The sequence below is a fragment of the Diadema antillarum genome, unplaced genomic scaffold (assembly GCF_040938485.1).
Source record: "Diadema antillarum isolate AM-2024a unplaced genomic scaffold, OU_Dant_1.0 seq00000659_RagTag, whole genome shotgun sequence".
NCBI classification, from domain to species: Eukaryota; Metazoa; Echinodermata; class Echinoidea; order Diadematoida; family Diadematidae; genus Diadema; species Diadema antillarum.
This window is the reverse complement of record NW_027271571.1, coordinates 422,853-446,605: the sequence shown is the minus strand read 5'-3', so window position 1 is coordinate 446,605 and position 23,753 is coordinate 422,853. Positions and strand designations below refer to the sequence as shown.

The 23,753-nt window shown below is 38.5% G+C and overlaps 1 protein-coding gene across 1 annotated transcript in view; it reads right to left on the bottom strand.

The window, feature by feature from the left end:
- LOC139736625 (mitoferrin-1-like) overlaps positions 1-17,260 on the bottom strand; it is a 53,017-nt gene extending 35,757 nt beyond the window's left edge. Inside the window, exon 1 of the mRNA XM_071647376.1 lies at positions 16,911-17,260. Coding sequence (XP_071503477.1) covers positions 16,911-17,213 — 303 coding nt within the window. The 5' untranslated portion in view covers positions 17,214-17,260. The remainder of the gene's footprint in view (positions 1-16,910) is intronic.
- Between the last annotated feature and the right edge of the window lie 6,493 nt (positions 17,261-23,753).

Below are 23,753 nucleotides of genomic sequence, written 5' to 3'. Positions count from 1 at the left end.
TAAAATAGCTGTATGTACAGTGTACCTGTCCATACGGAAGAAACTGGAGAGTGAGAGAAGAAAACAAAGCAAAAGACTCCAAGCAGAAGACTTGCTCTACTAATATTGTCACTTTGCTACATTCACTTAATTCATATTTTCCGGTGTCGCTCCCGTAAATCATTTTCACAACCCTTTCTTGACATTTTGTTGTGTGTCTGTACATTTGTTATTGTTGTTGTTTTTTCTGGGTTTTTTTTTTTTTGGGGGGTGGGGGGTGGGGTAAGGAGGCATATGGCAGAGATCTTCTTTATTCCCATACGTTTTCATTACCCACGCCGATGAAAATCGGCAGGGGGTTATGTAAAGGGTTCCGTATGTTTGTTTGTTTGTTTGTTTGTTTGTTTGTTTTTTGTTTGTTTGTTTGTTTGTTTGTTTGTTTGTTTGTTTGTATGTTTGTTTGTTTGTTTGTTTGTTTGTTTGTTTGTTTGTGTACAAGATAACAAGAGAACGGGTAAACGGATTTGCACGAAATGTTCAGGGAATGTTTGGATAATGACAGGAAAGAATCGATTAGATTTTGGTGATAATCGGTTGACCCTTGCAAATTCTGTGTGACCTTGAAGTTTTGACCCCATGGTATAGTGACCATTCCGAAAATTTCCCGTTTCTCACTTTGCAATTTTCCGCTACCATACGAACACATAAACTCCCCAACGATCCGACTTCGCTGCTCAAATGTTCGTAAGAATTCCGAAATTTACGTTTAGGCCTATTTGAGGGACTATGTCCTTCTAGATTTATGAAAGTTCGTTCTCCGTCATCACAAACTGGCCCGTATTTTGATGATTTTTCAAATTAACATTGATTGTTTTTTTCGTTAGAGGAGCATTTTGCTCGGTCGCAGTCACACTGCACGATATGCGTGCTCAATGTCAATGCGTGTGCAAGGCCGCTGAAAATGCATCGCGCTCTACACTGTTGGTGCAAAATTGCACCGGGGACGTTGCGGCGCTCGTTGGTAGCCGAATACTGGTGCAGTAGACATTTGCATTCAACCCTTGCATTGAATAATTCCCGTAGACACTAATCATAGGGGTAATTGCCTAGGGGGTACGTAAATTTTGTTTTTCTTTTTTGCTTTTGTGGATACCATCAAAGATCGTACACTCATACGACCTTTGATATTTGATGATTTTTCAAATTAACATTGATTGTTTTTTTCGTTGGAGGAGCATTTTGCTCGGTCGCAGTCACACTGCACGATATGCGTGCTCAATGTCAATGCGTGTGCAAGGCCGCTGAAAATGCATCGCGCTCTACACTGTTGGTGCAAAATTGCACCGGGGACGTTGCGGCGCTCGTTGGTGGCCGAATACTGGTGCAGTAGACATTTGCATTCAACCCTTGCATTGAATAATTCCCGTAGACACTATTTCATAGGGGTAATTGCCTAGGGGGTACGTAAATTTTGTTTTTCTTTTTTGCTTTTGTGGATACCATCAAAGATCGTACACTCATACGACCTTTGATATTTGATGATTTTTCAAATTAACATTGATTGTTTTTTTCGTTAGAGGAGCATTTTGCTCGGTCGCAGTCACACTGCACGATATGCGTGCTCAATGTCAATGCGTGTGCAAGGCCGCTGAAAATGCATCGCGCTCTACACTGTTGGTGCAAAATTGCACCGGGGACGTTGCGGCGCTCGTTGGTGGCCGAATACTGGTGCAGTAGACATTTGCATTCAACCCTTGCATTGAATAATTCCCGTAGACACTAATCATAGGGGTAATTGCCTAGGGGGTACGTAAATTTTGTTTTTCTTTTTTGCTTTTGTGGATACCATCAAAGATCGTACACATCGTATATCCCGTAAGAAAACGGCGTATTTCTCGATTTTTAGCGCTTTTTCCGCGACCCGTCGTGTAGACAATACTCTTAAAACTGGACTTAATTCGCGCGCGCTTGGAAAAGTTCCGATTCTGCACTTTTGACGGTGGAATTTGGGATTTTCGATGGATTTTTGGAGGAGACTTAAGGACTTTCCTGTACGTGAATGAGTGTTAATACCGTATGTGTAATGATGTGATTTGCGTGTGATGTGACTGTAGAACCAAAGATCGTACACTTCAGTGTACGATCTTTGGTAGAACTCACTGGCTGGTGATAAAGCACACTGGCAATTAAGTGGCCGAATTCTGGTAGATGACCGAATGCACATTATGTTTACCCCGACTTTGTACTTAGGCGTGGGTCTGCCGCCTTTGACGGCCCCTCTCTAGTTTTTCTTTTTTTGAGTTCCTGCTAATGCAGTGAAAGGACCCGACTCACTGTACACACTGTAAGAGAAAAATACCTGTATTTTCCTGTTCTTGACCTTTCTTATACATTCATAATTCTTGTCTCAATATAATGCACACACAAAGGGATACAAATACCACTAACAAATAACAGTACACAATCCAGTGTTTGTTCTATCTTCACCTAATATGAATTGATGCTGCACATTTGCCAAAACAGTGCTCATGAACAACGTCGACGACAAAAGTTTCTTGACCCTGATTGGCTAGAGTTTAGACAGCATGCATACCAACAAGAACCACTTTAATCATACACACACTGACAAGGACCACTTCAAGAATACACATAATGAATCAGAAAATTATCTTATAAGTGCTTGGGTACACATGATCATTGTCATAGGATCATTCTGTGACGTCCGCCTGTTACACATACTCACCTACATACACTCACTTACACACAAAACATAATACATGTACACTTGTACACACATGCATACATTTACTGTACTACAAACAAGAGCTTCTGTTTAACTGCTCAAGAGCTTAGCAAACTCAGAGAAAACACTTGGCAAAGAGACCACACACCCACTCCTAATCCACCTTGCCAACATACAGATGTACTACCTTTGACCCTCTCAAATAAGCCAGCAAATTAGAATTTTCTCTGACAGGCAGGAAATGCAGTGACACACTTAAGTCTATACCTAAGCATACATTCCCAATGTCACTGTCATGTAATGGCATAGTAAAAACAATTTCATATTTAGGCATGGTTATGCTGTGTGCTTATCACTAACTACATATGCTGTTAAAGCTGTTGGGAAAACTTGGCAAAATTTCTTTCCTTTCACAACAGTTTTGATCTGGACATCATCCAGTACATACATGGAGGCAACTACCTCAAAATTGATCAAGGTTAAATTTTTGGTCATTCAAAGGAAAGAGATTGTTGGTTTTTCTTCTTCTCCCTCTTCTTCTTTTGATAAAAAAAAAATACAATAATAAGCAGGTGATAACTTTGATATGAATTGAGGACCAGTAATAATTACTATGCACATATACATGTAACTAATATTACACACTGGTCTGTAGATCAAAACCTCACTGCACAGACAAAGTGAAACATGTAAACAGCTATCTTATAGCCTCTTGTTGCCATGGTGAAATGAGGGTGGGCCTACAGTAATTGCTATTTTTGTGAAGGTCATAGTGTGACCTGATATAATTCACAGCACAGAATACAGTCAATACTAGTGTCCAGTGAAGCTGAAAAGAAAAAAAAAAAGCAGGCAACAACACCCAAAATGAATGCCAACAAAGCAGTATGACTGCACTGCGTGGTCACACAAAATTTTGGTGGCAGCCATTGAAAGGTCCATAAAGGAAAATGAAAGCCAAATATGTGAATTGCGGGAATGCAGCAATCCACTGTATTTAATAGTAAAACACATCAGGAAAAAGAGGACAATCTGTTCAAAAGTTTTGGTGCAGCAATCACTAGATGAGAAGACTACAACACTTTGCAATGTCATGTACAATGTATGGACAATCATTACTACATCTGATCATTATAACTAGTTACCTCCGCCAAGGGAGGAGGTTATGTTTTCGTTACCGTTGGTTTGTTCATTCGTTCGTTTGTCTGTGCGCAAAATAACTCCAGAAGTATTGAACGGATTGAGATGAAACTTGCAGGAAAGTTTGAGAATGACACAAGTACCAAACGATTAACTTTTGGTAATGATCTAAGAATTTTTAGGGAATTTATGAAGGATTTTTGAAATTTTGGCAGTTAGGGTCAATGAACTTGGGAGTTCAGGCTGGGCGTATTTGAGGTTTGCATGCGCGCACTTAAGTGCGCGCCCTAGTTTCTGCTGGGGCGAGGCGCGCTGTGCATCTGAGGGTTTATGACGTAACAAAGGCTTCTATATTGGGGATCTCGGGCAATTTTTCAGTGGGTGGAAATCACTGATCTCCATTATGGAAGAGCAAGATCATCGATGGAAAGTAACTGCTTGGCGGAGGTCTGTGCTCTCGGAGTGCTTTTCTAGTTGCATCATGCATCTTCCTTCAAAAATTCATAAATCAATGACATACTACTGACACACTATGTTAAAAAGCCAGTTCCATCTCTAACATTTTCATTGAAACATTTTTGAAATTCCTTCCTAGAATTAGGCAATAACCTTCCCCCAACAGAAGCTAAGTTTCCTTGTAGATGTCTCTGACAGTGTAGCATCTGATACAAAACTATATTCTAACAAGGCAAGTGCCATAATGTGTCTAGCCCATTCGCGTACAAGAAATTGTACGCAAATGGGATATAACAGGTTAAAAAAAAAGAGATATAACAGATAAAAAGAGAAATAAAAGGGTGAAGATTTCTCCTATGGCAAAAAAGAAACGTGCCATAAAAACTTAACATTGGGCCCTTAAAATTTGTTGACCCCAGCATGTGACCTTTGACCTTGTGGTGACCATCCACTCCCACAGGGACATCTACCATCCAAGTTTGGTCACAAACAGACCTATGAATCAAAAGTTATCACCCATAATTTAAATGTGCCATAAAAACTTAACATTGGGCTCTGAAAGTTTGTTGACCCCTGCTTGTGACCTTTGACCTTGTGGTGATCATCCACTCCCCAGGGGACATCTACCATCCAAGTTTAGTCACAAACGGACCTATGGATCAAAAGTTACGACCCATAATAGAAATGCGCCATAAAAACTTATCATTGGGCTCTAAAAGTTTGTTGACCCATGCTTGTGACCATTGACCTTGTGGTGACCATCCACTCCCCGAGGGACATCTACCATCCAAGTCTGGTCACAAATGGAGTTATGAATCAAAAGTTATGACCCATAATAGAAACATGCCATAAAAACTTAACACTGGGCTCTTAAAGTTCGTTGACCCCTGTTTGTAACCACTGACCATGTGGTGACCATCCACTCCCCAAGGGACATCTACCATCCAAGTTTGGTCACAAATGGAGTTATGGATCCAAAGTTATGACCCATAATAGAAACGCGCCATAAAAACTTAACATTGGGCCCTAAAGTTCATTGACCCCTGCCTGTGACCTTTGACCTTGAGGTGACCTTCATATATGGCAAAATGTGAATCTTTGTATGACACCTCTTCCCTCGAAGTTTGATTGCAATTGAAGCCCAGAGTAAAGAGTTATTGAAGTTTTTGTAGCGTTACGGACAGACAACGGACGGACGGACGACGGACGGACAGACGCTGCAGGCGATCCTTAGTCTCCCCTCACCTCCGGTGGGCTCGACAAAAAATGCCCAACGGCTATGGGTGTTTCATTCATTGATTGTGTTAACAATTGCTGGTACCTCCACAACTACACACTATTTGAATCTTACTGTGCTTGTCAAGACCTGTGTTTTCAGAACCCAGCACAACCTGGTACAAGTGAAATATGATCTCATGGCAAGCATTTTGAAAGTATGGGAAGATCTGCTAGCTTCGAAGAACAAGTGAAAATCATGTTTATTTTACAAAAATGTCTGTGATTTCCTCATTCATGAAAATATCCGTACCCAAAAAAATACCAGTTTTACAGGAGCTGGTCTAAACCCACTGCACATGCATGGGCGATAGTTTTGCTTTACAATTTTCTAAACAATGAACTCAATGATTATGAGGCAAAAAGAATTAATCTTTATGCATAATATATTAGTAAAGTACTTGTACCCAAATGATGAAAGTCGTGCATGGAATTCATACACTCACAGTCCCAGCCAGTCTCCTTTGAAGGCTGTGTGGTAAAGATCAATTACAGTCTGAGCAGAAATCAGTAAAATGCAAGACAAGAATAGATAAAAGGCAGCACAATATATCCCTAATCTTTCATTGTTTGTGAAACCAACAATAAAAAAAAAATGTAATTTACATACAATGTACAAACAATAAATTTGAGTAAAATTACACATAAATGTGCAACTCCCAAAATACTTTTTGTATGTGTATTTGTGTGCAAGTCAATGTGAACAAAATTACACAGGATCTAATACAGCATATACACTGTACTTGTACCTGTGCAGCAGAGGGCATGAGTAAGGTATAATCTCTATTTGTCTTTGCCCCTTTGATCCATCAACCTGTACAGTACTGTAGTGCATTCCAGCAATGTAAACTGCAGAGTCATGATTGCGCAATGCAAACCATGTGGACGTGCTCTCAGTGAGCACAGGTTGTGCAGAATATCATTTCCTTTTTTGTGTGTGCTTGTGTGTGGGTGCTGGTACCTCACACTAAAAGAGCATAACTCATACATGATTGTACTTAGAATATGTGCAATTATTATCTTTGTCATCTATATTCATGTCACTCAGAGGGTAACATTTACATGTTACTTTCTAAACAATGATTTCTGAGAAAATAGCAGTGAGCAGATTTGCAAGAAACATGTGCCTATCATAAAAATAAATTGTAAACAAGAGCACTCGCACAGGAGACACGTTCATGCACATGTATCCCCCGAACCCGTCTCCCATACCCCATCTGGATTACTTTTAGGCCAGAATGTTGTATAATGTGGCAACTGTCGCAGGATACAATAAAATCCGATGAGAAATGAAGCTACATGTAATATATAGCACACACAAGAAATACGACATGTCATTTACCGAAACTTACGTCAAAAGGAAGACACGGCCACACAAGCATTACAAATATGAATTTAATAAAGAAGCCAATGCTCCAATGCCAATGCAAGTCACGGTCAAGAAGTTGTTTACATCCAGCGAGTAAACAGTTCGTCCAAAGCCTCTGAGTCTGACTTTCTGGCGTTTTGATCCAGGTCTACTTGTGACAAGATCTTAAAAACAGTTTCAAGATATCTCGCCGATTTAGTAATAATGTTAAATTCTCCCTGGTCCTGGCGCCTTATGCCCGTGCGGCTTTCATTTAACCGTAGATCAGAAGGGAGTTTGACGGCTTGATAGGCGTCCCGAATTGCGGCGAATTCCGCTTGCAAATCCTGCTTCCCAGATTTAACACCTTGTTGATGGGCGCAGTAGCTTGTCGACAGCCCGGCGGTCAAGGCCCCATTATCTTGGGACTGAGAGCCAGGAGGGAATGCTTGATCCTGAGTGGCCTGGTCTGGCGAAGTAACTATTGCCTCATCGGGCTCCTGTTGGGAGGGCTGCGAAGAAAGACGTGTAGAGGAGAGTGTCTCTACCATAAGGTTCAAGCTATCAAGCTTTTCCTCCAACTTGCTAATTTTCTCCTCCATAATTTTCTCCTCCATAACGTAAGACGGATGTCTTGACCTTGACCTTGCACAGCACAAGAGTGAAATTGCGCGCACTGCAGTGTAGTAATAAAACCTGCAGTGCGCGCAAAGATACTGTGTGGGCGTGTCTTCCCAGACTACAGTCCTATAAAGTTTGAACAATGACAGCGCTGGCAATGAAAACTTTTGTTACCTACACTGTAGAATAACTCCCCATAAACCTCAATAGCAAGTTTGAATAAAATCCGACAAGAAATGTGGCTTATAGGGCTCACACAGGTAAATAATTCCCCATAGATACGTGTGTTAAAATGCAAAATTCAAAAAAGTCTGAATAGCTGGGAGAAATGAGGTGTTTCATCTTCACTAACCTGGATAAGTGAGCTATACCCTGTCATCCATCAAATTTCCAAGGCAGGTTCTTCAGCTCAAACTCTGTCCAAGGGTCCGCAAAGCCAAACTATGAGTTCTTTTCACTAAAAAATCACCTACTTTCCGTACAATGCACCCAATGAAATACAGTCCCTTCAAATTCCATGAGAAAAGCTTTCATCTTCAAACCAAAATGCAGTTTGTAGAGGAACTCATACTCAATATCTGCAGCTATTCAGTTTTATGCCAAACAGCATTAAAGGACAAGTTCACCTTCATAAACATAAGGATTGAAAAAATGCAACAATATTAGTAGAACACATCAGTGAAAGTTTGAGGAAAATTGGACAATCGATGCAAAAGTTATGAATTTTTAAAATTTTTGTGTTGGAACCGCTGGATGAGGAGACTACTACAGCTTGTGAGTCATATGCGTACAACAGTATAAAGAAAATATAAAAGAAAATTCAACATATTTTCACTTTTTTCGCAAAATAAAAGAGCAATTGACTTGCCTCTTTCTAAGGGCAGGGGGAATAATATTACCCATAACATGTATCGGTAACGAGTCAGGGGAATGTGTACTTTCTTCAAAAGATGGAATTTTGTGAAATTCTCTTTATATTTTCCTTATATTGTTGTACGCATGTGACATCTAAGTTATTCATACACTGCAGTAGTCTTCTCATCCAGCGGGTACTGCACAAAAACTTCAAAAAATCATAACTTTTGAACGGATTGTTTGATTTTCCTCAAACTTTCAATGATGTGTTCTACTGATATTGCTACATTCTCTCAATCCTTATGTTTATGAAGGTGAACTTGTCCTTTAATAATTTTTAATTAGTTTTTTCATTTATTTTGGTATCTTTGGTGCGAATTTGTGAAGGGGTCTGGGACATTCCATTTTACTTACAGGTGTGAGCCCTATGTAGAGCATATACAAGAAATGTGACATGGCCTCCAAGTCGGAACACTGAGGGCGCCGTCACCACAAACTGTTAGTCCTTCATGTAGAATGACCACCCATACACCTCCTTAGCTTGTCTGAGTAAAATCCAGTGAATAACAATCAAGTTATTGCCTAAATAAGCATTTTTACAAATTTTGACATGATCAGGGTGACCTATGACCCTGTAAAAGGTGGAACAGTGAGGGCAGCGTTATCAATAGGTATAGGTGTATAGATTTGACTATGATACATTTACATACCAAATTTGAAAAAAAAAAAAAAAAATCGCTCAAGAAATAGGGCCAGCGTCGCACACACAAGCAGACCCTGTTAAATTTACATTGTACCTTTTCATGTATAAAGACAAAACAAGCAAGGGCGTCATCACCAAAAACAAAAGGCGTCTTCGTTTTACCATAATACACCTTCATGCCACATTTGAAGATGATCTACGAAGAACTGCAGCCAGTAGAGCGCTCACAAGAAAATCTCTGCGGGGGACGCGCGGACGCAGCGGTGGCGCAACAAGGCCAAATCCATAGTATCCTCCGAACTCTGTTCAGGGGGATACAATAAACAGATGAGTTGCTCGCTAGCAAAAAAGTACCTCTATCCCTTGTAAATATACAGGTGCCCTCAACTCATCTCCTAGATATACACTTGTAGTGCTCTTTTTGTAAAACATTAATGTGATCTACACCTTTAGCAAAAGCTAATATTTTATTTACCGGTAAGTTTAACCACTTGGTGCAGTGTTTTTTAACAACTATAACAACTACAGGTGCACACTTTCCCATCAGACAGTGTCGCTTCAAAAACATGTTTGAAAACTTCTCTCCAATCCACCTTGTGAAATGTACCATGGCATAGCTGCCTGTATTCCAAAAAGGGGTAACCTCATTATGTTCTACAATAATACCTTTTCAACACTGTAGTTGACCCCCTATCAAAAGTGGGCTGGAATATCCTTCAGATTTTGTGACACATATTTTCAGTCCAAATCAAAATATGGCTTTCAGACAGGAAACAGCTATAGCAAGGCTACTGATTCACAGCAAAGGCATATTTTGAAGACAGAAGTCATTTACTTATTTTATCTCGGATTCAAAATATGAAAATTACACATTTTAACTAAAATTTCAGAAAAAATGTACATGTATCTCAGTTCAAAAACAGATTCAGAGGTGCAGTGCAAAGACAGAATGCAATTCAACTCCTATTCCTTTGAACAACTCTTCCACAATGCACTTGTTGCAACACAAGATATATTTTCTGTTTAATGTTTAATAAATAAGACAAGTGGGGTTTTTTTTCGTCCAAATACTGTCACCTAAATGCAATTCTTAAATAAACATAAACAAGGGCTACATTTATCTTCTCCACTTAACTTCTCCATGTTTGAAGCACATTTCAATACCCACGATCAAAATATAGGTTTGCAAACGCCTTTAATATGTATTGCATTCCTCTAGTTGTTGCATTTACGGTATCAACTCTGTTGTCAGTCCATTGGGAGGCTTTGTCAATATGCAGTTCCATTGTGCAGTTTGACTCGAGGAGCAGAGATGTGTACAATAATAGTTGACAGTGGTTGGCATGGGCAGATCCGAGCCATAAATGTGTACTTCAAAACAACTTTGCATTATCAACTCCACAGAAACAAGTTTCTAGCTCAAACGCGCTTGCGATCACACTATTTTTTTTTTTTTTTTTTTTGGATGTTTCAGAACTCCACATTCAAAACAGTATTGTGTTTTTCAACTGCCAAAAACTCCCTGAATGTTGTTTGGAAACCTTAATTCTGTGCCAGAAGTGAGTTGATAAACACATCCTATGCGTCAATGTAATAATATATTACTGTAGTCATGCATGTTCAGTCACAACTCTTCTCTTGAAAGATAACCACCATACTTACAACTCATTTTGCTAATACTGTAGTCCCAAAATTAGCATTTCAACAAACTACAGTTACACACAATATACACTGGTAGTTCTTTCATTTGTTTTTTAGTGAAAAATACCATGCATTATCATAAAGTAATCAAATTAATTTTCTTTGTATAATGGTGGGGGCATCATTGCCAAGGAAAAGGTTTCAATTTCTATGCAGTCAGAGAGATGATGATGCAGCAAGCAGCTTTGAACTCAGGTTTATAATGTACAGCCAGTTTAACATGCGATTCCTAACCATGTTCATAAGCCAGCAAGTTCTTGTGTGTGTGTGTTTGAACTGGAAACATTACTTCCACTGAAGCTGCTTTAAACTATGGTTTGTATTATCAGAAATTATATGACAGTACACAAAATGTGTCAGCATTAAATTATCAAATTCATCATCTCCTTACCTCCTACTCTATTAAAGTAAACTCAAACAAGTGGAGAACTGCACTTTCAGTACATTGTATCGCTACCGGTACCTTACTCAATTTGTTCAGAATGATATCATTTTAGGTGGATCATCAATTTGCCGCATTCCTTTTTTTTTCTATCTTTTTTTCTTTTTTTGTGCTGGGTTACTTTCACTGTGGCTGCTTAAATTATGTAAAATTGTTAACATATACATGAATGTTACAAAAATATTCTGAGAGCATTAAATTACCAAATCTGTCACAGAGTCTCTGTACCCAAGTCAGAGTGAAGGGTTGTTACAATGTTTTACATGCATTCTGCTCTACTGCCCTTCTGTAAATCCATGGCAAGCATGACTTGTGTTTGCCTCATGTCCATGATAGATGAGCTTCCACTTTCAGGTGCAAAAAATAAATACCTACTTCATACATACAATGCCTGCACATGTAATTTTAACAAAATGTAACTGAATTTAATAATCCCAAATGCACAGCCATGTATGACTCAGATTCAGAGCCTTGATGCATTGAACATCGCAATTTATCCTTCGAAGTAGAATATCTTTGTGAGGAAGCCAAATTACAACTTGTAAATAAGCTACTCTGACAAAGCCCAGGCCTCGAATTTCACCAGTTTTAGGGACAGGCAATTTTTGGTTTTAGGGGCACTCTCTCTCAAAATTTTTTAAGGGCAGCAAGGAAAAGTTGCAGTAAGCATGGTAATTTTGAGAGAGGCATTGCGGCAAATTGCCTTTTGCCTCCGGGTAATTCGAGGCCTGAAAGCCTTCTTGCACAAGACTCTTTTATTCAGCTCATATTTTGCATGGTAGTATTACTTGTAGCAAGATGTTGCAGTAAAATGAATGTTTTTTATAGATTCACAGAACAACAGAAGGGAACAACATGTCACTCTCGAAATGGTGGCCTCAACAAAGTTTCTGCAGGGTCCAGCTAAACTGTAAATCCAGAAATATTCACAGCATGAAACTTGCAATTTATAGCCTTGCTACGAAACATACAAAACTTTCACAAATTTTGGCTCCTCCCAAAATTCGCCAAAGTTTCACGCAAGCAAACATTTCTGGTTTTACAGTATTAGCAACTCCATGTGAAGTTATATTTGTACATGTACACTGTAAGACTGACATGATACATGTACAAGACACTGAATAACCTGCAAACTTTCACATTTAAATTGCCCGTGATTCTTCAAAGTTAAAGGGATGGTACAGTAATGGTGGAGATGAAAATTGGACTTTTTTTTTTCATGAGATCCCACGAAAACACTTATGAAATAGTACAGAGCATACCATTCTAAGAGGAATTCAAAGTTTATTTGATGAAAATCAGGTTTGGAATAGCTGAAACATCCACAAACAAAGTAAAACAAAACAATCATAATAAAATGTGGGTCCCACACTTTGTTACGATCACTCTGCTTTGGATATCTCAAGCCATTTAAAAGTCAATTTTCATCAAATAAATGTTGAATGCCTCAAGGAATTACATGCTCTTCATATTTCATAAAATGTTTCTCACTACTCACCAAAAAATGATAAAAACCTACTAGTTAAATCTCAACCAAAACTAGTTGTATATGATCCCTTTAAGAGGCTAGGGCACATACTATGTGGTATATTTCGCAGTGTTTTTCGTGGTGTTTTTTTTTTTTTTTTTGGGGGGGGGGAGTTTTTTAGTCCACTATTTGCAAAATAAACTTGCAAATATATTACAAATAGAACAATGCATCACTTCCAACATAGAAAAACATTGACCCACAGAACTCTTGAAAAGAGATCATAGTTATAATTCTTATCGCTCGTTTTCCAATATGGCTCATAAGTGGGAATTCAACCACACATGAAATTGTCTTAGCTGTCAGTGCAAATTTGCAAAATACGAAGCCCGAGTATACTATTGCCTCATTTCATTGCTAGGACCCTCTAACAAACAAAAATTAAATCATCCAGAAGTATAGTAACAATCATATTGAGTGTGTGTGAGTACATGTGCATAAATTGTATACTCTCAGGAGGTTCTGCACAGTAGTTAGTACAGCCTTACAGGAAGAACTTAAATAACAGCACCAAGTCGCAAGAGTTTAGGCATCCACTGATTCAGTCATTGGCGTTTTTGCTGTTGCTGTTGAATGCATTCACTGGTGGTAATGCAATTGGGCATTTCCGTGAGTTGTGCGACATGACCACCAAAATTTTACCCGCATATTTCAGGACAACTGATAATCTTACTTTGTTAGCCATAGTTTGAAGTGTGTGAAACCAACTTTACCTTTAAGAAAAGTTCCCTTTTGTGCATTTTTACACCTTTTGAAGCCAGAAAGCATTTTTTGACCTAAAAATCCCTAAAAATGCATTTTTGTTGCTCTTTGTGATTATTTTTTATATTTGAGGCTCAAATCAAACTTTGTTTGGTTTTACAAATCAAAAATATATTAATCTAGCAGAAAACAAAGTGGAGACCTCGATATAAGATATGTACTTCGGACACCAGCGTGCTCTTACATAGCTCGAGAAGCTGTTGTAACGTGAGTTACCGAAACATGAACTTTTTAACCTAGCAATTTTACTATGCCCAACTGAGACATGGTATTTTGGATTATCAAATAACTATGCAGCACACATCCAAGAAATATGATGGGACCTATAGTCTTTGCTTCAAATTCTCATAACAGAGGTCTTAAAATTGTAACGTGAGTTACCATGTAACGTGAGTTACCACAATGTAACGTGAGTTACCGACATGATTTTTCTTTAATACCAAGAAATTATATGAAGGTTGTGATTGTAAGTAACCAATGAGTACATGATTGCTGAACTCTTGTATTAAGATTCTATTTCCAGTATATTGTTATTCTCTTGGTCTCTCTCTATCACCAAACCAACTGGTCTACATGTACAATGTATTAATTACACATGTTCATCACATGTTAACTTCTGAAAGAAACTGTTCCATATTTACTATTTAATATTACAGTGCATGTATACTGATCTGTTACGAAAGGGTTTTAGTTGTTAAAAGACATTTCTTCTAAAGCTGCATGGACCTTGTTCCAGCAAATTATCAAAATTTTGTGATGACTATTAATAGCCTCCTGATTGGGATAATCACTGTATGATTACTCTTGAAAAGTTCTTGTTTTTGTAATTCAAGTGATTACTATTTGACATTTCATAGTTTATACCTACCTGTATAGACCAAAGCCATTGTTTATGAGGCTGAAACATTTACATGTATGAACAATTTTAAGATTGGATCTCGCTTCCTGCTGTTTTTCTGAGATTTTTGAGAACTGAACATTGTGAATTTGACACGCTTATGTGTTTTATACTATTCTACTCTGAGGTTTTAGCTATATTGTTGCAAAATCCTACAATGAAACTTTTCCATGTTTACTATAATTTACTTTACATGCTGATCTATTACCAAAAACTTGTTGAATGTGAACCTCATTATCAGACATTTTCTTTAAGAGCTGGACAGTCATGTACACGTACCTTAAAGCAAAATATGAACATTTTGTGATATTAATAGTTAGCCTCCTGATCACAAAATATTTACTATTCATGTTTTTCACTGGGATTTACTGCTTCAGTCTGCTTGATTACTCTAGAAAATACTGGTATATACTTTTTACATGTATGTACAATTTAAATAATGGCTACTTGACATTTCATAGACCAAAGCCATTGTTTTTTAAGGCTAAAACATTTTATGAACATGTTTTATTAAACTGATCAATACTGGTAGCAGATAACTAAAATTTATCTGCAGTTTCTGTAATTCAAGTCTAATTTCTGTACCAGTTTCGTATAAGAATTTGTAAACAAATCAAACGTACAAACAATTGATTATTGAGTAATTCAAACAATTATTTAAATGATTGGAATATGAATTGCATTGTTTAAAAGTTAAAAGATTTATTGAAATATTTCATTTCTGAACCTTTAAAATCTCCACAGACTACTTAAATGTACAGGTCTCTAGTCTCGTGACTCAGTGTATTGAATGGAATAGTTTATGGATGACTTGTTTTATCTTGATAGCCTGAAATCCATTTGAATCTAGTAAAATAAAAAAACAATCAAATCAAATTCTCAATTAAATCCTCAATTTCTGATGTATTTGTTAACTGGAAAAGAGTGTAATTTAATGAAATAGACTCTGTTTCATATCATTTTGTTGAATACAATTTTTGTCTCAGTACAAATGAAAGCTTGGAAAACGACTCAATTAAAAATGAAATTTATCTTCAAGTTGGTATTCTAAATGTAAAGTTTCCTGCCTTTTGGTAATCTCACGGATAAAATGGGATTGATTACTGTCAGATCAATGTTCAAATCAATTTAGATTCTTTATTCATGGAGTTTGTTTGTGAAAAAAAGTTGTCTTGGTAAGTTTTCTTTGGATTATCAAGACAAAAAATCGTCTTGTGATCATGTGGACAAACTGTAACGTGAGTTACCGTAACGTGAGTTACCGCTTCACATGACGATACCTGGAGAATATAAGACAATTTGAATTTTTACCATACTCGGTGATGTATGTTGTTAGTCCATGACTTTGACACAATAGACTTTAAAGTCTCTCTGTTTCTTGTTTGAGGAAACTTTTGAATATAAGACATGCCAAATTTTTGCATGTCCAAATTATGTAACGTGAGTTACCGACATTTGTAGTGTTTTTTCTCATAGTTCTCATAAGAGTCTGTGGATGTAATGTTGCTGTGAGGTAGGATGGAGGTGCATGATACTCATTCACATATAGTAACTCATATCACTTATTAGGTTTTAAGGATATTGATCTCAACAACCTAATTTTGAGTTCAAAATGTAACGTGAGTTACCGTGGAAATGCCCAATTATTTCATGCTGATGTAGCCCGACCAGACGCTGTTACTACGCTATGCGAACGCGACGTACCATGTACAGCGACTGGGCTGTGTATAGTTAATGCTGATGAAGAAACTAATCATGGAACACTGTGCTTATCATGTGTGTGAGTACCTGCTAGCTGCTACATGGTTCAACGTGATGCCTGTTCAAGCTGCCTGGAAGTGCCAAACCAAAGCCAAAGCTAGGGTTGCATGCAGCATGCAGCTAGCGCTAGCCTGGCCAGCGTGGATGATGTAGGTATGTGGGCATTATGTGCCATTTCAAAAGAGTGATTGCTTTGCTTTAACTTTTATGCATCCTGAATGAAAAGGAAAATCCTTTCTCTACGAATGAATTTACAACCAGTTACAGCAGATACATACGCAGGAAACACTTCCAGCTAAGCCAGCGCGCAGCGCCAGCGCTTCGCCTTCGGGAACCAACGGTCCGCTGCTGCATGCATGCATATCGCAATGCAAGCAACGTGGTCGTCACGTCAGTCTGAGGCTGAGCTTGGCGATCACACACGCAATATGAATGGGTTGACCTTTGCCTACGCGTACTACACGCACACGCGTGTTAACGTTACTGCACAGGCGCCTGCACACCCACCACATTTATACCATGAAACTTATCGACACTCCGATCACCGAAGAACACACATTCAGCTCATTCTTCGCTATGGAAGAAGAGCTGAATGCAAATAAAATGCAGACGGAAGCGTCTAACAGATAATGGATCCACATAGTGATTCCTTCCCTGTGTCATTTCCTCCACATGTCGTTACAAAAGAGATTACTCACTTTCACACTATCGACTGGATACATGACGCAGTGCTCGGCCATGCCGGCGAACGCACCGGCCACTAAGTGCGTGGATAGCCTAGAACTCTCGGGCAAAGTTTCGTAATCATCGTACTGTACAACACATTCCGCAGAGGAGCTCGTCTTGTCAGCTGCATCATGATTGTCCATTTCTGAGATGCGCTGACGAAGAGACGGCAAATCATAGTCTAAAATCCGCGGCAGTTTGTGTTGAATGTGCAATGCTTCCAGCTTAGACGAAGACAATTCGGCCATTCGAGTAAAACTCGAAGTCTTCTCCATGGGGATAATTTTCGATGGAGCACGTTACCGCACGCGTGTTGTGCCAGTCGCAGCCATCTTGTGATGAAAAGTAGGCTTGGTTAACGAACGAGCGAAAAAGGCGTACATGAACCCGGAAGTGAACGTAAGCGCGCGTACAAGGTTATGTACCTAGATAGGTTACTTGTACCGGTATGGAGTTCCAACCACAGAACTCTTACACATAGAAGAATCATACCCATTCACAACCCGCTGAGCTCGGTGTCGCCACCGCGCACCCCGGATGCGACGCCTCAGTGCACACGCCGCCATGTTGCTTAGCGGTACCTCCGCAGCTCCTCGCGAGTACGGTACGGTCAACTCACTGATCGGACAGTATGACAGCCGCTATAGCCCTTGATATTTACTTGAACTTGTAAACTGTCAAACTGGTACTTCTCAATCCAGCGTTGACCACAGATTCATGTACTCATTTATGTTATTTATTTCACACTCTTCCCTGAAAGTTGTCTGTATTGAACTGAGAACAGGTGTTTTTTCCCCTTTCGGATAGATCTATTTGACTTCGGAGACGTGATCTGCTTTGGTATAAAATAATCTAAGACGCGCGCCTGTCCTTGTCTGTGTCCTGCCATTTTTCTGATACCCCTCTCACCCCTATGTCTTGCATTTTTCCCCCTCCAATGATATTGTAAGAAGATGTGTGTTCGTGCTTTTGATTTTTCTCCCATTAAACCGGTCAAATTAAATTTCCAGTCAGTCCAGTTGTAAAAATCAGTGATTTGTGGATATGATCATGTAATACATCTTCCCCATCTGACACTCGTTCAACATATGAGAAATTTGGAAGACAACATCACCTTAATTATCTATATTCCTGCTGTTATCATTATCATTAGTAGTGTGTAGTACAATGTAGTTACCACTATTGCACATATTGGTATAGGAAGCAATATGCCTATAGGCATGTATACACTGTATATCTGTATACATGAATAAAACAGAAATCGAGTTCATGCTAATCACCAACAATTTATTTCACCACACGATTTGCAACAACACTTGAGAAAGAGCGAATCGCTCAAATATTTGTGTGCTGTAAATAAATTGTTGGTGATCAACATGAAATTGGTTTCTGTTTTACTTTCGATATCATGATATTGCTGCACCAACATGTAGACTACCTGGTACTCAATCAATCAATATATATATATATATATATATATATATATATATATATACATGTATATATATATATATAATTATCTATGTATATATATATATATATATATATATATATACATAATATATATATATATATATATATATATATACATATATGTATTCACACACTCACACACACACATTACAAGCATGAACTCCTTTCAAGATTGTCTTCCACAAAAAACAGAAAGTTAAGTTGGACAGAGTTAATTTTCCTGATTTTTTACAATTTATTTGACATTCATCAAGGTCAAAGTTGATCGCTGAGAATCAACCACAGTAAAGTGATATACCATTTGCTTGAAGTACACGTACCATTATCATACCTAATACGGCGGCTATAATCACAGGCAGTACATGCGTCAGGAACATATTATGCAAATGATAGGCAAGACCACCAGTGTCGCAAATTTGTGACAACTATTGTAATCACAAAATCAAATGCATATACATGTACATCTATAATGGACATGCAATAGGGCAACAACATAAAATTCATGAATAATGAACACTGTCTGGCAAGATTATCTAAGGCAATACATCAATATAGTGCACAATTTCACTTGCCCTTGATAGCTTCAAGCGTGATTCAAAAAGAAAATCCTAATGAGTGTAAAAACACACTATGGTATAGTATGAAAACATATTGTGTTGATCCGCATGCACTATGGCAATATAAATCTACGAATTATGAACACTGAAAAGAACACCAAAGGCATTCCTGGCAACAGTATTAAAGGCAATACATTTGTAAATGTAAGATTTCACTCGTACTTAGCTCAGCATGATTCAAGATTAAATCCTTAGTAATGAGTTTAACAAACACTATCCCATACACTGTGTAGTATGAAAACATAATTTGGTAGCAACATGTAAGCAAAACAAGTATCACAGATATACAACAAATGTTGTATATCACGAAAGCAAATGCCTGTATAATCAACTATCATGCAATATAGCAACAACATAAAATCCATAAAGAATGAACACTGTCGGGCAAGAATATCAAATGCATTCTTGGCATAACAATATCAACTAAAGGCAATACATGAACATCTGTATAATGCAAGATTTCACACGCACCCATTTGCTTCAAACGAAATTCAAGGTGAAATCTAAAGAGTGTGAAAACATACTACACTGCATCTCAAAGTATGTACATGTAGGCAAAACAAGTGTCACAAATAAGACAACTACATGTATTGTATATCATGAAAGCAAATGCATGTACAATCACTTAGCATACAATATGGCAGCAAAATAAAACCATGAATAATGGACACTGGCAAGAATATTAAAAAAAAATACCAAAGGCAATACTGTATAATCCAAGATTTCACTTGCACTTGTTCGCTTCAAGCACAATTCAAAATGAAATCCTTATGAGTGTGAAAACATACTATATGGTATAGTACGAAATGTTAACGTGGCAACAATATGTAGGCAAGACAAGTCTCGCAAATACATGTATGACAAATATTGCATATTGCTCAAATTTACATAAATTTACACTTTTTTCATGTACAAAGCTGTTTGCCCCAACTCACAACGTACAGAGTGTAATATAGCCCCAGGGCCTAAATTAGGCCTAGATCTAATTGATCTTTTTTATTTTGCATAGTAGTTGGTGGTAAACAGATATGTCGACGGCAAACACAAAATCCAGTGTCTGGGACTACCTTTGCTACTGCGCTCACAAGAAAGCCAACATACGACCGATCCGCCTAATTGTAACGTTACTTGGGGAATTACTACTTCTTATTCTCATCATGGCTTGGTGTCAAACTTACCTGTTTCCAAATCCTTTTTTCAAGTGATTTGTGCAGTTTACAGCCGCACAATATAGCATTTTAATGCCTCGCTCAAGGTCTCGGAACGTCAGAAAAACACGGTACAACATGCAGTCACTGTATGTGGATAGCGTCTGCTGGGATTTGCACGCAAAAAAGTTCCGCTAAGCAAAATGGCGGACGTCACGTGACAATGAGTCGAGCGACGGCGACAAATCGGGTGGCGAGTGATTCTTCTATGTGTAAGAGTTCTGTGGTTCCAACTGGTTGTGTACTGGTTTATTCAAACAGTTGTCAGTCAGATTTCTATTGATGTACAAAAGAATTCCACAGGTGCACTTGTGCCTTTGATGATCGATGTTCGACGCCGCCGTACGGATTGCTGAGCAATCTGAAGATTCATTTTGAACGTTATCATAATGTTGACCATATTTAGCTTCTTTATTTACTAAATGAAATGAAATTTCACTTAATGATAAAGCATGTAAAGCAAAAGTCATTCCCGTCCAGAAATTTGTGCAAAAGTGTAAATCAGAGCTGTATCATGTGAAAATGTTTAAAACCGTACCATCCTGGAAAGCTGGTTTTTGTCACTTTTCCGCTTAATTTCCACAAATGAAACTAATATGGAATAAACTTCAAGTATAATTCTTTATTGATAGATACATCAGATTAGTGCCCGGGTATGCCCAGTCGAGTAATTTTCATCTTTATTCATGGGCGTCACGGGGAGGGGGGGGGGGGGTGCGTTTGGTGCGGACGCACCCCCCTTCAAACAAAAAAAAAAAAAAAAAAATCACCACTTCAGTCTGCGAGCGACCTGAACGCCGGACGCTAAATAATTATTCTTGTTTTTCATTTTTTACTCTTTGTCTTATTTTGCACCAGGGACAACAATATCGTGGGCAAGAACAATTCTCATCCTGGTCTCTGTCAGCATTAATTTTATCTACGAGTATTCTACAGTTTTAATTATACTATTTTTACCGTATCGACTGTCCGTACGGTACGGAGCACGTACATATTTGCATGTATGTATGCTACTTACAAGTATGTAGGGTCTATGTACAGCACGTTACTTCTGACCAATCCATATTGATAATGCAGCCCAAGTGCGAGCCTTTAATAGCCTCATTAAAAAAAAAAAAAAATGGAGAGGCAAGTATCATTTTACCCACCCCCTATAATTCCCGAGACGAGAAGATTTTCTTGCCTTTTTTGCCAGAAAAAAAAGTTTACCCCCATAAAAACATTGGAAGGGCAAGCATATAATTTTGCCCTCCCCCCATAATAATTAGTAAGATGAGAAGATTTTTCTTGCTTTTTGACAGAAAAAAAAGTTGCCTCCATAAAATGTTCGAGAGGCAAGCACACCATATTATCTGCCCCACCCCACATGATTATTATTCAATGTAAGAATTAATACAAGAAGTTTATTTAAATTACACCATTTTATAGCAAAAATTGTTTAATAATGATTTACATCAAAATGTACTGCTACCTTAGTGGGACTGTTTCAAGTCGATAAAACACGCAAAAACCTGCATCAAATTGCACCATTTACCGTCATCAATATGCAAAATCTTCTCATCGTGGGAGGGGGACACCCCTCCCATACCCTCCCCCATCGCTTCCTCCGCTCACTCTTGCTTGGTCGCGTTCATGATATTCAGTGTAAATATTAACACAGGAAGTTTATTTGGATGATACTATTTTATAGGCAACTTGTCAATAACAATCTACATCAAAATATACTGCTACCTTGACTGTTTCAAGTCAATAAAAAACGCCAAAACATGCATCAAATTGCACCATTTACAACATCAATATGCAAAATCTTCTCATCGTGGGAGGGGGACAACCCCATCCACACCCTCCCCCTCGCTCACTCCGTTCGCTCTTGCTCGGTTGGGTTCATGATATTCAGTGTAAATATTGAAACAGGAAGTTTATTTTGATGATACTATTTTATAGGCAAATTGTTCAATAATAATCGACATCAAAATATACCGGTACCTTAAACAAGTGGGACTGTTTCAAGTCGATAAAACACGCAAATACCTGCATCAAACTGCACCATTTAAAACATCAAAATGCAAAAAGTTCTCACCGTGGGAGGGGGACAACCCCCTCCCACACCCAAAACTCTCGCTCGCTCCGCTTGCTTGGGTTCGGTCGCGTTCATGACATCAGTGTAAGAATTGATACAAGAAGTTTATTTGAATGATACCATTCTATAGGCAAATTGTTCATCTATTAACAATTTACACTAAAATGTACTGCTACCTTAAACAAGTTGGACTGTTATAAGTCGATAAAACACGCAAAAAAAAAAAAACTTGCATCAAATTGCACCATTTACAACATCAAAATGCATGAAAAGTTCTCACCGGGGGAGGGGGACACCCCCTCCCCCAACCTCCCCCACCCTCCCCCTTACTCATTTTGCTCGCTCTTGTTTCGTCGCGTTCAGTGTAAATATTAGAACAGGAAGTTTGTTTTGATGAAACTATTTTATAGGCAAATTGTTCAACAATAATCGACATCAAAATATATTGCTACCTTAAACAAGTGGGACTGTTTCAAGTCGATAAAACAAGCAAAAACCTGCATCAAATTGCACCATTTACAACATCAAAATGCAATTTCAGTTCTCACCGTGCTAGGTGGGACGACACCCTCCCCCTCGCTCGCTCTGCTTGCTCGGGCTCGGTCGCGTTCATGGTGTAAGAATTATTACAAGAAGTTTATTTAAATGATATCATTTAGGCACATTGTTGAATAACAATTTGCATCAAAATGTAATGCTATAGTATACCTTAAACAAGTGGGTCTGTTTCAAGTCAATAAAGCACGCAAAAAACCTGCATCAAATTGCACCATTTACAACATCAAAAATGCAAAAAGTTCTCACCGTGGGAGGGGATGACCCCTCCGACACCTTAAACCCTCGCTCGCTCCGCTTGCTCGGGCTCGGTCGCGTTCATGACATCAGTGTAAGAATTAATACAAGAAGTTTATTTAAATGATATCGTTTACAGGCAAATTGTTCATTAACAATTCACATTAAAATGTACTGCTACCTTAGATAAGTGGGACTGTTTCAAGTCAATAAAAAACGCCAAAACATGCATCAAATTGCACCATTTACAACATCAATATCCAAAATCTTCTCACCGTGGGACGGGGACAACCCCATCCACACCCTCCCCCCTCGCTGCCTCCGCTCGCTCTTGCTTGGCTTGGTTCATGGTATTCAGTGTAAATATTGAAACAGGAAGTTTATTTTGATGATACTATTTTATTGGCAAACTGTTCAATAATAATCGACATCAAAATATACTGCTACCTTAAACAAGTGGGACTGTTTCAAGTCGATAAAACAAGCAAAAATCATGCACCAAATTGCACCATTTACAACATCAAAATGCAAATAGTTCTCACTTTGGGAGGGGGACAACACCCTTCCCCCCCCCCCCCCCCCCCCCTTGCTCGCTCCATTCGCTCGGGCTCGGTAGGTCGCTTCGCTCCCTCGCATACTAACAGC